This window comes from Gymnoscopelus microlampas, assembly GCF_963454915.1.
Source record: "Gymnoscopelus microlampas genome assembly, chromosome: 23".
Taxonomy (NCBI): domain Eukaryota; kingdom Metazoa; phylum Chordata; class Actinopteri; order Myctophiformes; family Myctophidae; genus Gymnoscopelus; species Gymnoscopelus microlampas.
Genome location: NC_139960.1, coordinates 14,368,768 through 14,382,987, shown reverse-complemented (window position 1 = coordinate 14,382,987; position 14,220 = coordinate 14,368,768). Strand labels below are relative to the sequence as shown.

Here is a 14,220-nt window from a genome sequence, read left to right as displayed (position 1 = left end):
AAATAGTGAAAAGTTGTGCTAATCTTTGAATATAAATATTTTAAAATACTTTTTTTTTTTGGAAAAAAACATATATTGCTATAATATCAGTGGTTCTCAAACTTTTTTCATGTGAAGGACCCCCTAAATGATATGTATTTGGCCGCGGACCCCTATCTCAAAATATGTTGTTCCAGGGACCCCCAGAAGCAAAGTTTCGCAAAATTTGCTTTAAAAATATAAATATCAAAGATTTGCAAAAATAAATCATGATTTTTTTTTAAAATAGCAGATCTACAAGCTCATAGCGTGGCACTCGGTGCAATTCCTGGTCTTAATGGGTTAAACCCTCTATAATATTGTGTTGATTTTTTTCCCTCTATATCAAATGAAAAATAGCCGATGTAGAAGCTACTGTTGAAAAAAATGAATACTTTGAATAATGTGTTTTCTTTTTCCGATGTGCTTTTAGATCGGCTATTTTCAAATAGCAGAAGTTTATATCAGGCTTATGTGGTTAACCGATTAAGACCTGGAACGCATCTGTGTCACTTTAGATTTCTTTGGCCATTCAGAAATAGCAGATCTACAAGCTCATAGCGCGGCACTGCCGCACTATGAGCTTGTAGATCTGCTATTTTTGAAAAATCGTGAAAACATTTTTTTTATATTTGTTTTCAAAAAACTGTTAGGATTTAGATTTTTTTTAAAGAATCGCCTCAGGTCTTAACTCATCCACTGCCAGACTTATTGCTGGCCGCGTTTGCCCACTGCCAGAGATTTTTCATTGAAAAAAAAAAAGTACTCAGGAGCTGAGATACAGAATTTTTAAGCTTTAAGTTAACAAGGAAGTGGATGGGAGTCTTTTCCTTCGAAAAATCATATCTCCTTGGTCTTTTGGTAAAAAAAAAAATGTTTTGAAAAATTAATAATTACGTTTTTTACGTCTGTGGCAAGGTTGGTAAACAGGAATAATTACGTTTATTACGTCAGTGGCAGTGGATGAGTTAATGGGTTAATGTCTGCATTGAGAGGAGCATTTACCTGCCCGTGCTTACGTTTTGTTTTTGTGCCACCGTTCACACACTGGACAATAATGTTCATCAGCCTAAATATATCGCCTTTGTCTCGCTCTCCCTCCGCTCCCCTCCCCTCCCCTCCTCCCCCAGGCATGGGCACCCCCAGGAAGCAGCCCAGAAAGACCCCCCTGGTCCCGCGCAGCCTGGAGCCCCCCGTACTGGAGCTGTCGTCGCAGGCCAAAGCCCAGCTGGAGGAGCTGATGATGGTGGGCGACCTGCTGGAGGTCTCCCTGGACGAGACCCAGCACATCTGGAGGATCCTACAGGCCACGCACCCCCCCTCGGAGGAGAGATTCCTGCAGGTCATGGAGGTACGGTTTTGGATTGGGGACGGTGCAACAGTTCATTGAACTAATCCAGTTAATCTATAATAAAAGTAAAAATAGAAAACGCATACTTTTATAAGATTACCGATTAGCCCTGTCAGTTGAGTTGCTATGGTCAAAATGTCAACATAAAAGCTAATTTTTACCTCGTCACATACAACTTGATTTGTAGATCGGCTATTTTTACTGGTTTAAAACAAAACAAAAATATTTGTCAAGTTTTAAACTGGAATGCCAGGGTTTATGTGGTTTAACCCATTTTGACCGGGAAAGTATCTGTGCCATTTTCTTTGGCTATTCAAAAATAGGAGATCTACAAGCTCATAGCGCGGCACAGAGTGCCACGCTTTTGTGCAAACATTTGTGCAAATCTTTGAATATATTTTTAAAGGGAACATTTGTAACTCAAATCTTTGCTTCCGGTGGTCCCTGGAACCAAATGTTTTACAAATGTTTGCTTTGAAAAATATGTATTTAAGTCCATACTGCTATTCATAGGGCTGCACATGTGTCGGATTGGTCAGTGTCCAAAACTCACTTATAGGGGGCGGTTACACCGCCCCAAAAATGACCGATGCGTTCTGTTTTATTGACCCCCCCCCCCCTCTCTCTTTTTCCAGCCCGAGGACTCTCTGATGGGGAAGCCGCTGAAGCTCAAGCTAAAGGACTCGGAGAAGAAGAGAAAGAGGAAGCTGGAGCGAGCCGAGCACCACCACATGATGATGGTCGCCGCCTCCTCCTCCTCCTCGGGCGCCGGGGGCGGGGCCTCTGGCCTGGGCGACCACCACCGGCCCGGCGGCGGCGGAGCCAAGTCCAACAAGGAGCTGAAGAGGTCGGGCCTGGAGCTGGGCCTCGGGGGGGGCAACAAGCCCAAGAAGAAGAAGCTGAAGCTCAACCTGGAGAAGAGCCGCGAGATGAAGCAGCTGGCCAAGCGTCTGGCCAAGGAGGAGAAGGAGAGGAAGAGGAAGGAGAAGGCGGCGGCCAAGGCGGAGGCCCTGCGGGAGGGCCTGGAGAAGAGGAAGGAGAAGAAGGTCCTCGACATCCCCTCCAAGTACGACTGGTCCGGAGCCGAGGACTCCAACGACGAGAACGCCGTGTGCGCCTCCAAGAGCTGCCAGAGGCCCTGCAAGGATAAGGTGAGGATAAGGGCAGTCAGTGTCTACAGAGTATCTAGCCCAGGGGTGATGCAACTTTGATGGTGGAGAGGGCCACTATATTTCCACACTCACTCCAGAGGGTCACGTTGCATATACTGTCGGGCAGACACCTCTTATCTCCATATTTTTACATTTTTCGTAAATTAATCCTGTACTTCGCCATTCTATGTTGCTCAAAAGTAGCAAAAATAGCCGATCTACAAGCTCAAAACGTGTCGCAGTGCGACGCGTTTTGAGCTTGTCGATCTGCTATTTTTGCTCATTTTGAATTGGAATTCTGAAAAGTAACATTTTTATTTAATTTCAAATGCATTTAGTTATACTTATGTTAACTTTATGAACTTAAATAGAAATACATTGGACATAAAAAAGACAATAGAATTTTAATACTACTCATTGAGCTGCTAATATAGACTGGAGTAATTAAAGCGGGTCATGTTTGCATGTTTGGAATCGTAACAGCTGAAATCAATAATATATCAGTAATCCCATATTAACCTGCGGGCCGCATTAAGTGACTCGGTGGGGGCCGCATGTGGCCCCCGGGCCGCCAGTTGCCCATGTATGATCTAGCCTTTGGGTCCATGTATTGTAACGTGGTAATACGGCATCTTATTGATTCTCCACATTTCTTTATGGGTGTCCCTTTTATGAAGTGGAGAGTCAGGGCAGGGGGCAGGGCTGTAGCCTGGCATGGCCAGACTAATATATCTGCGTAGATATTAGTCTGGAACTTCGGTGTGGCCGAGGAGTGCCAGACCAATCTGCCCAGGGCAGTTCTTTTTTTATAGATGTGGCAGATTTGTCTGATTTCCAGAGGGGCTGCTCTTTGCTCATTGCCCTTACGTGAGAGGTGCTTTACTGAGGTGATGTTGCAGAAAACATAGAGATCATTTGTTATTATTTTGACAGTCTACAAAATACATTTTATTCGTGAGAAACACTTGAGTGTCAAATGGCCAGACAGTGGTCCTGATTTTATTCCGACATTGGGAAATTTGTCTTTGACAGTGAACTCATTGAAAAGTCCTTTGGCGTAAGGCCAGCAGAAGTCATACTTGGACCGTGGGATCGCAGCAATACATGCTGACAATAAAAAAAACATTATGTGACAATACAAAAGGAACATTAAAGCACACAGGAGAAAGCCCTGGCAACAGGCCTGTGTGCACACGTGGCAAGTTCCTTGGATAAGGGGGGGCCGATGAACGGGATCTAGACTGATGTTCATGAAAAGGCCTGTGTCATCTAGTGAAGTAATCTTCAGGGTAGAACGGCACACAGGTGACCCATAGATGATTGATAGAGACAACTTCGGCTTAGCAAGTAACAGAGGGCAAAAGGTGATCTAGCACATAACTGAAGTGCATCTGTTCAGACTTACGAGAATCTATTTCTTAAGTAACATATCCATTAGAATCAACCCATTACTGACTGCGAGTTCAAACCATCACTTACTAGAATGTAGCTTGTCAGTTAAATAGTTCTATTTTCCTGATATAAAGTGTTGTTTTAAAGTAGATTGATAGATATATACTTTGTTTAATGTTCAGTATCTGGGTAAACAGTAAACAGAAAGTACATTTTCAGACCCGGATACCAATTTTATCCAGTCAGGAGAGAGAACTCCTACAGCATAAATAAGTGAAATTGGAAATGGTGAAACAAAAAGTGAGCAGACAAATGTTTTACTGGAACGCTATAAAATTGAAGCTGATCAAAGAGTTTTGTAGGCTCAGCTTTATTCTGTAATACTGTTGTTTATATGCAGCCTGATAATTGCATCAAATGAAACTAATGTTTGAGAGTTTGAAAGTTCAGTACAGGTTGCCTGGGTTAGTCTTTGTGTTTTTTTAAAGCTATTTTGGGGGCTTTTCTGCCTTTTACCGGTACTTAGGATAGTACAGTGTAGAGTGACAGGAAACAGGGAGAGAGACAGGGAGCGACACGCAGCAAAGGCCGCCAGACTCGGGAATCAAACCCGCGGCTTGCTGTCAGGCTGCACTAGAGCCCACATGGTGGTACGCGCCCCAACCACTAGGTCATCGGCGCCCCCAAGGATGCCATGTTTTCTAACATCTGTTTCCACCAACACATCGCTATGTGGTTACATAACACGCAAAACAATGCTTAGTAACTTTGCTTTATAATAAAGACAAATATTGTACTGCTTTAATATACTTCATGTTGTGAGACTAGTGACACTGCATACTACTGCAGTCTTGTTAAAACACGAAAAGTATTTCATGATATTTGGAACCTAGCTGCAATGCCATTATGGCTGTCCTCGACAAAATACATTATATAAATTGAGATATAAAAAGAGAAGGGAAGCCCTAAATGCCACGTCAGAATCATCCCCATGCAGCATCATAGCACTTGCACGTTACTAGTTCCCAAATGTCAGCCATCATCATCACCCACTAGACTAGGTGATACGGTCAAATCGTAACCAGCTCTATCCAGCTTTTGCAAAGTCCTGATGCTGCTGCATTTTGAAATGTGAAAGACGCTTTGGTCACAGTAAGGACAAAATGATGATAAAATAGGTCACCGGTGTTAAAACGTAACCAGTTCCTGGAGTGGATTCCACATTATGTAAATGAGCTACAAAAGATCAGCTTCAACGAAGCTGTCAACCTGTTGACACTCCCGTCTTACTGACCGAGAAGCTGAGTTGGACCGTGAATGTTGTGTATGATAGTGTTGATTTTGACAGCAAATTTTGATTCAGTTTTAGTCAGTCTTTTGAATCAAATTCCAATTTGAAAATGTATTTTGGCTGATTTTACTTTTAGTTGCATGCTGAAAATAGCCGATCTACAAGCTCACAACGTGTCGCAGCGCGACGCGTTGTGAGCGTATAGATCTGCAATTTTCAGAGCGCAACACCCGAGCACAACCAAGCATAAAATGACTTGCCTTTTAGTTCTACTGGATCTCTTCTCCACTTGTCCCTCACTAACATTAGTCTAGATTTTATTTGTTGACACAATTGTCACTATATTTAGTCTTAGTTTTAGTCATCATAGCTTAGTTTTTATTTAGTTTTCGTCAGTGAAAAAAGGTAGTCGACAAAACTTTTTCGTCATAGTTTTAGTCGACGAAATCAACACTGGTGTGTGACAGCACAACACAAACATTAATATCCTGGCCTTCCTCATGTGAAACCTGAGCTCTGTTTGTTTCACCCATTTGCTGAGCACGGAGCCGATGACGAAACACCCCCCCCCCCCCCTCCCCAGAGACAGAAAACCTCCTTTTTCACAAGAACATGGATCTTTATTGAATATCAACAACCGATAACAGCACTGGAACACCTTAAAGAGAGTTACACATAACGTATTAACAGGGGGGTGTGACCAGGCGGTCCTCTTTTGGGAAGCCACAGTAAAACAGTGACCAGTCTCCTTCCCCTGTCCAATCACAGCTGTCATTTTATTTGGGCCAGGAGTACAAACAGTGAGATTATGAAGAAACCACATGGCTCTATCCTTCCTTGGTATGTGTAAGTCAGTGGTTCAAACATTTTCATGTTAAGGACCCCAAAACTGATATGTATTTGGCCACGGACCCCCATCCGAAATGATTTTGTGCCACGGACCCCCATACAAGATTTTTGTTGTTCAAATGTTTCAAAGATATTCCAAATATTGCAGATTTGTAACAGATTGATGCTATATTAACATAGCATCAACCCCCCCCTGGAACCCCCACTTTGAGAACCCCTGCTGTAAGAGATATTGCACCTACAAATGTTTTTACATATTTAGCCTGTTTTCAATCTCTTCCCCACGAAGATCGTAGATCCCCATTTTATCTGAATGACATCACTGATCCTCACTCAACGTTTGTCATTTGGTCTGCATCTCTCTCTCTCTCTGTCGCCCCCTCCAGGTGGACTGGGTGCAGTGCGACGGCGGCTGTGACGAGTGGTTCCACCAGGTGTGCGTGGGCGTGACGTGCGAGATGGCCGAGAACGAGGACTACGTCTGCGCCGACTGCTCCCGCAAGAAGGCCGGCGTCTCGTGCGGCGCCGCCGCCGCGGCATTCCTGCCGCCGCCGGCTGTGGCGGTGGTGGAGGTCAAGCTGGAGGAAGAGGAGGTGGTGACGGAGGAGACCACCGTGGTGATGCTGGCGGGGCCGTCCATGTGCATCTCCGGGGGAGGGGGCAGCGCGCCGCAGCAGCAGCAGAGCCTCCCTCCGGTGTTGCACCTAGCCACCGCCACAGTGACTTCACACCAGCAGCAAGCACAGCAGGGCAGCTAGCCTAGCGCCCTCAGGGAAAAGAAGCCCCTGAACATTTTTAACTAAACAAAAATGAACGCCGAAACGCAAGCGTACGTGCGGGTGAAAACCACTGGTACCGCACGAGAGCGCAGCGACGCAACTCTGTAATCCGGGGCTACTGGACCCGGGTGTAACAGAGGTTAGAAATCACTCCCATTCCTGCTCACCTCGCTTATGAATGAATTTGGCATAAAAAAGGGAGCAGAATGAAGACGGCACCTTTTGGTCTATTACTGCCTGTATCTCAGAGCACACGGTAAAATACTCCATTAAAGGAGGAGAGAGAGAGAGGAGAGCAACGACCTCCCTTTCACAACAGACTGGACCTTCCGAGTGCAGACCCGTGAAGACGAAAAAGGAGGGAAAGCGATCGAGCGGACGCAAAACGCGCACAAAGCGACGGATAAGGGGGGCAGCTCCGTCCTTCGCAACCATAACGTGATGGACGCCGAACAGTTAAACCGTGACGCCCACCACCGTTCAAGCTCGTCCCGAATGCTCCCCCAGCGTCCCTGAGTATTGAGATGTGTCCAGAGTCCAGTGGTTCTCAAACGTTTTGATTTCAAGGACTCGATTTCAAGGACTCGTAACTCCTAGAGAGTGTACAAATGGTTCCATTTGTACACTCTCTAGGAGTTACAGACATGTAAGGGACCATTTGGTTACCCAGTGGGTCCCTGGACTCTACTTTGAGAACCACTGGTCCAAACGGTTATCATTGCTCTTTCTCTCACACACACACACACACACACACACACACACACACACACACACACACACACACACACACACACACTCATCACAGCCGGTTTACTGTAACTCATCTGTCTCTGTCTAAACGTCAAAGGTGAGTCCAAACAGGGGAAATAATGATGTTACATCGCCAATATATCATCATCACGCTCTTCAGCTAGGTTTGACTGTTCTTAACCCAGCAGCTATCTGGAACTGGTCCTCCTCCCTCGCCTTGCTCCTCAGAAACTTTAACATCTCAATATTTTAGGATTACAGCAACTAGGAAACAAATGCAAACAGTTGTAAACCAGTTGTAATGTAGTGGAATTATTTATAATGTATATAGGTTTTAAGCGATTAAAAAAATCGGGATTGTGGCTGTTTTTTGAGTTTCTTTTCTGTTTTCTCACCTTTAATAAAAACTTCCTAGTCAAATCACAGAATTATCTATTTTTTTTACTTCACACATCTTGTGAGATTTTACCCCACCTATTTCCATGAATGGCATAACTGAATTGCAGTGGTATAAAGTAACTAAGTACATTTACTCAAGTACTGTACTTAAATACAATTTTGAGGTATTTTTACTTTACTGGAGTATTTCCAGTTTTCATTTTGAATTTGGGACTTTTCCTTGTAAGGGCACGGCCACACCGCACTTTTGTTCTACTTATGGGGCGGAATCTGCTAATGCTTTTCCAATGGGAAAGGCGATGTTTGATGATGGTCTTGCGCATCTTTCCGCGTGTCGCGCGCACACCTTGCGTTTATGCGCTCTATACGCCTGCTGATACATGCCATACTTGCTGCAAAAAACTGTCAGCCGCGCACAACGCGAGTTTTAACAGCGGGCAGCCATAGTGTGGTGTGGCGTGGCCCTGCCCTAACAGAGTATTTCTACATTGCAGTATTGATATTTTTACTCAAGTACAAGATTTGAGTACTTTTTCCACCACTGCTGAATTGTCATTTTTGCCCTAATGTAGAAATATGAAAGAGCTTTCCAGTCAGCCAGTCTGTTACTGAGTTAAATGACGGAATATGACACTGAGTTATCTGTGTTACTCGTTTACCTTCATTAGGAGACAGACATACTGTAGTAGTAGCAAGTCAGAGATTTCAAGGTGTAGTTTTTTTTTGTTTAACTCTGTGCTGCACAGTACCAGGCTTGAGATCTTTCTAAAATTTTCATCAGTCACTGCCTTTAATATGTTGTATTTTTCGTACATTTCTCAAACAGCTTCCTCTTTTCATTCATTGTTAATAATTTGGAGCTTGTCTAAAGGTGTGCTCTATTTTGTTTCTTACTTGTTGTGAGTTTCTTACTTCCACTGGAATATGTCTGTAAAACATTTAATCCATTCGCTAGGAAAACAAAATACGAAAAGAAAAAAAAACATTTATTAGAGCAACACATTTATTAGAGTATTAATGTGTAGACCCCACTGGATCGCTGTCGGAGTAATCATCTTCTATTTGATGCTATTCTATCACTCAACTGTTTGTGTAGATGAAAGAGCTATACGTTTATTCCTATTCATTCAGGGTTGGATTCATTAGTCAGATAGCTGTCTACTATTGAAACATGGTAATGATTTACACTCCCTCTGAGTTAAATCCCTTCCCGTCCAATCTTCAAGAAAAGTGGAAATATATTTTTCGCTACGAGCTTGTAGATTTGGACATTTTTTTAAATAGTGAAAGTTCGTGCTAATCTACGAATATATATTCTACAAATGTCTTCTAAATCCTAACCGTTTTTTGAAAGAACTTGTGTTGCTATATCAGTGGCTCCGAAACCTTTTCATGTCAAGGACCCCCAAAATGACATGCATTTGGCCGTGGATCCCCATCTCAAAATATTTTGTTCCAGGACCCCCCAGAAGCGGTGCCGCCCTATGAGCTCGTATATCTGCTATTTTTGAATAGCCAAAGTATATGGATAAAGTGGTTACACAGATGCGTTCCCGGTTTGAATGCGTTAAAAAAAAAGAATCCCCCACTTCCTCGTGAGAACCTGTCACTTTCCTAAATCCTTTGCAACACTTCGACTGCTCCCTCAATTCAGTGCTTAATTTATCCTCTGTCATACAGTGGTGTGGCGCACTGATCATAACCCATCGGACAAGCTCAAACGAACTTGTAGATCTTGTGAGCTTGTAGATCGGCTATTTTGTCTTTTTTTGCTTTACTTGACCAACAGATTTCCAATCGACGTCTCATCTACTGTACCGTCTGCATCGGGGGATGGAAGCGAGCCTAATCCGGTCTGAACTGACCTCAGCTGCTTTTACCTGACCCAGTCACCTCTGTCACCCCGTTGACTCTGCTGCGACAAGTGAGTTAGAACCCTGCAGACACACAGGGGGTGTTGGTGTTTTTTTTTGGACGATGTGTCACCAACACCAGTCAAGGCCAAGTAGCACTAGATCATTAACCAGGACGGACTGTCACTGGCATTGTCACAATACACGGTAGATTATGTAATTTCTTGCCCAGTTAACATGGTTTTGTACATCTCTGACACGTGTCCCTTTATATTTAAATTGTCTTTGTTACTTGCGGCCAGCCACACGCCCTGGTACCATTTCCAAACGTAGGACCAAGTTCTGTGAGACTGGTGAAGTCAAAGGAAGACAAGAACAACCCAAGAAGACCGATTCCTCACCCTTGCTTCACTGAGCAACCATAGGTTTTCTTCCAGAGATTTACAGGCAGGATTTGCACAACGGTACTAAAGACAGATGTCAAAGTTGCAGGACCCATGCTCAGGTGCCAGTCACACACCTGCCTGCAAATGGTACCAGGGCTGACATTAAATAATGTGTAATCTGAGTAACGGAAAACCAGCTTCACTTGCCCTATTGCACGGGCCTTATCCTGAAGGGACAAACGTGGAATCTTTGGGCCGTTGTTGGGGGCAGTGCAGGGGCGTCACGGCCATTCACTGTGCGTACGACGCGACACCCTCACTCACATAGATCCGTGATTTCATACCCCCCACTTTTTGAAAATATAAAAAATAAAAAAAGAATTATTTTTTATATAATAACAAATAACAAAATCCGCCCAAAAAACAGAAAATACAAAATGTGTTTACATTTGACAGTTACAAATGTTTTTCACGATTTTTCAAAAATAGCAGATCTATAAGCTTGGTGCCGCGATATGAGCTTGTATATCTGCTATTTTTTAATAGCCAAAGTGTAAAATAAGGGGTATAGTCCACCGAAAGTCCATCCCCCCCACCTTCTGAGAGCCTGTGACGTACCTGGGGCAGTGTTGCTGCTTGGAGCATACACAAACTCAACAAAGTTGCAAGACCCATGCTCAGGTGCCAGTCACACACCTCTCAGCAAGTGTCTGCTGGCAGGTCGCTCAAAACAAGAGCGATTACCAACAGAAGCATATTTGGGTATTTTGGCAATTTATTTGGAGGCACTACCCACACGTTTAGCTGTGTTACTCATTCCACGATAGCACAATCCTTACGTTATACCTATTAAGTTATACCTCGTTGTAAAGGTGACTAATCAACGATAAAAATTATATAAAACACAATACCAATGAGTATTATTAAAGGGGAGAAATAATCGACCAAAGTTAGGTTTCCAAACTTTTTGTGGCCAGTTTAGTTCAACTAGCTGATCTACATCGATACGTAGTGAGCTTGTAGATTGGCTATTTGAAAATGTTTTTAAAAATAGTAAAAAAAAATAATGGCAAAGAAGTTTAGGGAAAATGGGTAAGGCGCTGGCGAAAATAGGGCCCTAGATTTGTTGTCATTCAATACAGATAGTATAGTTTTTAATTTAAAAAAGGAAATTATTATTGTTGTTGTTAAAGGGAGCCAGATTACAATTAATCTCTCAAGAACAGATTCTGCTCTGTGTTTGAATCTGTCGGTAGCCATGTTGACAACCCGTGCGCATTGGTTACAAGTGGGCGTGCTATCAGATCAGGAAGCAGGCCGTGCTTTACCCAATCAAATGTAGTGAGCGGGATCTACGTGTGTGCCGTTCCTTCCCCACTAGAAACAAGCCGAAACTCATTTAACAATAGCGCCCTCGAAGCCGACAAGACCACGGAAAGTTAGTAACATTTTAAATTGCTCTTTCATCATAGAAACAAGTGGGCTTATAACCAAAACGATCCATGTTCTTTGGGAGAATTGGTGTTAGTGTTCCGTGGAGAAATATCGTTAGTGGGAATGAAAACGTCGCACCACCGGACGCGGAGCGCTGAAGGCAGACCAAAAACCCCGGTTTCCTTGCACACACCAAAGTCTGTGGTGTGTGCGTGGTATTCTGTATATAGTTTGTAGTTGTGAGAATGGCATGAAATCATCACTTTAAAACAAATCAGCGACAAATCCTATCATTAAAAATACCTTTTTCCTGCACCAGGGAAAAGCTAGTATTTTGAGTTCAAGTTTGTATTCGCTAATGAGAAATCTCTTGGGAGACACGATTGTTCGAGGATTGTTTTTCTCTGCTGGAAATACAGTACATGCATGTCAGTTGAAATAAGACTGAGAATAGAGAGAAAGGATCACAGTGCCATACGTCCACAGGGGGCTCTACTCGTCCTATTGTCTGTTTACTAAAGAGATGGGGGGAGCGCCCCTGTTACTGCACAAACACTATAGCAATGATTACAATCACAATACAGAGCTTAACGTTTGAACAAAAAACGTTTTTCTATTTTACAAAAGCACATCATTTACACCCCACTTTAACTGTGGGGAGCGGGCGGGGTGGGGGGCGGGGAGTTATAAGTAATCCCTCAGGAAAAGACCTTTTAACCCCTGCAGACATGCTGGGTGCTGCACTTTGATCGGGGAGAAGTCAAAGGGACAAAAAAGTGGAGGCTGGCCCTATGTTTAGCATTGCTAGACCACGCCCCCCCATCCCCACACACATTAAATACTAAAACTTCAACCACCAAAGATCAATATTCAGTCATCCCTTCAGCCTTGAGACAAGAGTCGGATCGCTTGACACTGCAATGTATGGTAAGACACGTGAAGTGAATGCCATTTCTCCAATTATTGTTGTTTATTAGGACTAGGGCATTCGGGTTTATATAGTGAAATTTCATTATTTGACATTTACAAATGTATTTTTATATAATTTGATTCAGGTTATAATAAGTCACGCATATTGTAACCTTTGACAAATGAGTGAGAGACTGTTAATTAATATTCCTCGTTTTCAGTGGTGTAAAGTAACTAAGTACATGTACTCTGTTTTAGGTATTTTTACTTCTACTCCACTACATCTCAGAGGCAAATATTGTACTTTTACTCCACTACAATTATTTGAAAACTTTAGTTACTATAGTTACTTTGTAGATTTTGATTATTATTACAAAACCACTTCAGCCCTATATACATTGCTGGCCATTTGCAAATAGCAGATCTACATGCTCACAATGTAATGCATTGTGAGCTTGTAGATCTGCTATTTTCAAAAGATTTTTATACATTTGAAAACTTTGTGAAATGGGACATTCTGCATGATGAGTACTTGGTACTTTAAGTACATTTTGATACCAATGCTTTTGTACTTTTACTCAAGTAAATTTCGAATTCCGAACTTTTACTTAACAGAGTATTTCTACATTGCAGTATTGATACTTTTACTTAAGGGAAAAAATGTGAATACTTTTTCCACCTCTGCTCGTATTAGATTTGCTGAGGACTACTATTCTTAATTGACATGATCAAGAGATATATGTGCAGATAATGCCTTTTAAAATTCTGTCAAGGGTGCAAGATGAAAATGAGCAAACCCTGGTCAATTCTTACACAGTTACATTTTAATTACAGTTGATAATGTCCTTTGTCTTTAATGAAAAAGAGTGTTCATACAGCATTGAATAGTATAACGTGTTATTAGCAATTCTGACTAACAATATAATCATACATAGTGAAAAGAAGAAAATGCATTACAACAATGTGACGCTGTCAATCAGTTAACATAATGTTTATTTCTTACAGTTATGCTATTTTTTAAATATCTTCAGTGAATTCTCACTGATGAATATTGAGACCATATGTTGGTAAAATAATGATTTATAATAATAATTTATCCATTTGTAACCAAGTGTAAAAATGTAAAATGTACCCTTACAGGTCAATTTGGTAACCTTTATACAACGAGTTCAATGAACATTTCACTGTGTATGCGTATGTCTTTGATCTAGAGCAGTGGTTCTCTAAAGTGCAGGTCCAGGGACCCTCAGGGTTCCTTGCGCTACTTAATTTGTAAACTTTAGTTACTAGTTACTTTGTAGATTTTGATTATTATTACAAAACCACTTCAGCCCTATATACAGAAAACAGCAGATCTACAAGCTCACAATGGGTCGCGATGCGACGCATTGTGAGCTTGTAGATCAGCTATTTTCAAAAGATTTTTATGCATTTTAATACATTTGAAAACTTTGTGAAACGGGACATTCTGCATAATGAGTACTTTCTATTTTTGTAGATTTTGATACCAATACTTTTGTACTTCTACTCAAGTACATTTTGAATTCCGGACTTGTACTGTACTTGACAGGGTCCCCACGGTCATGAAATTCCTGGAAATATTTTGAAATAAAATTTTAAAAAATCCAGTACTGGAAAAGGTTTGAAATTGATCAAAC

General features: G+C 42.2%; 1 protein-coding gene across 2 annotated transcripts in view; it reads left to right on the top strand.

The window, feature by feature from the left end:
• The window catches only part of kdm5a (lysine demethylase 5A), a 131,321-nt gene that overhangs the window by 32,922 nt on the left and 84,179 nt on the right, over positions 1-14,220 (top strand). The window contains exons 27-29 of one of the 2 annotated variants that reach the window (XR_014600244.1): positions 1,149-1,369; positions 2,005-2,520; positions 6,439-7,466. Coding sequence is in view for 1 of the 2 variants with exons in the window: in XM_084050273.1 (XP_083906399.1) it covers positions 1,149-1,369; positions 2,005-2,520; positions 6,439-6,810 (1,109 nt within the window). In the remaining variant the exon portion in view is untranslated. Of the gene's footprint in view, positions 1-1,148; positions 1,370-2,004; positions 2,521-6,438; positions 8,002-14,220 lie in introns of those variants that run through there. The other variant, XM_084050273.1, reaches the window with a different exon arrangement.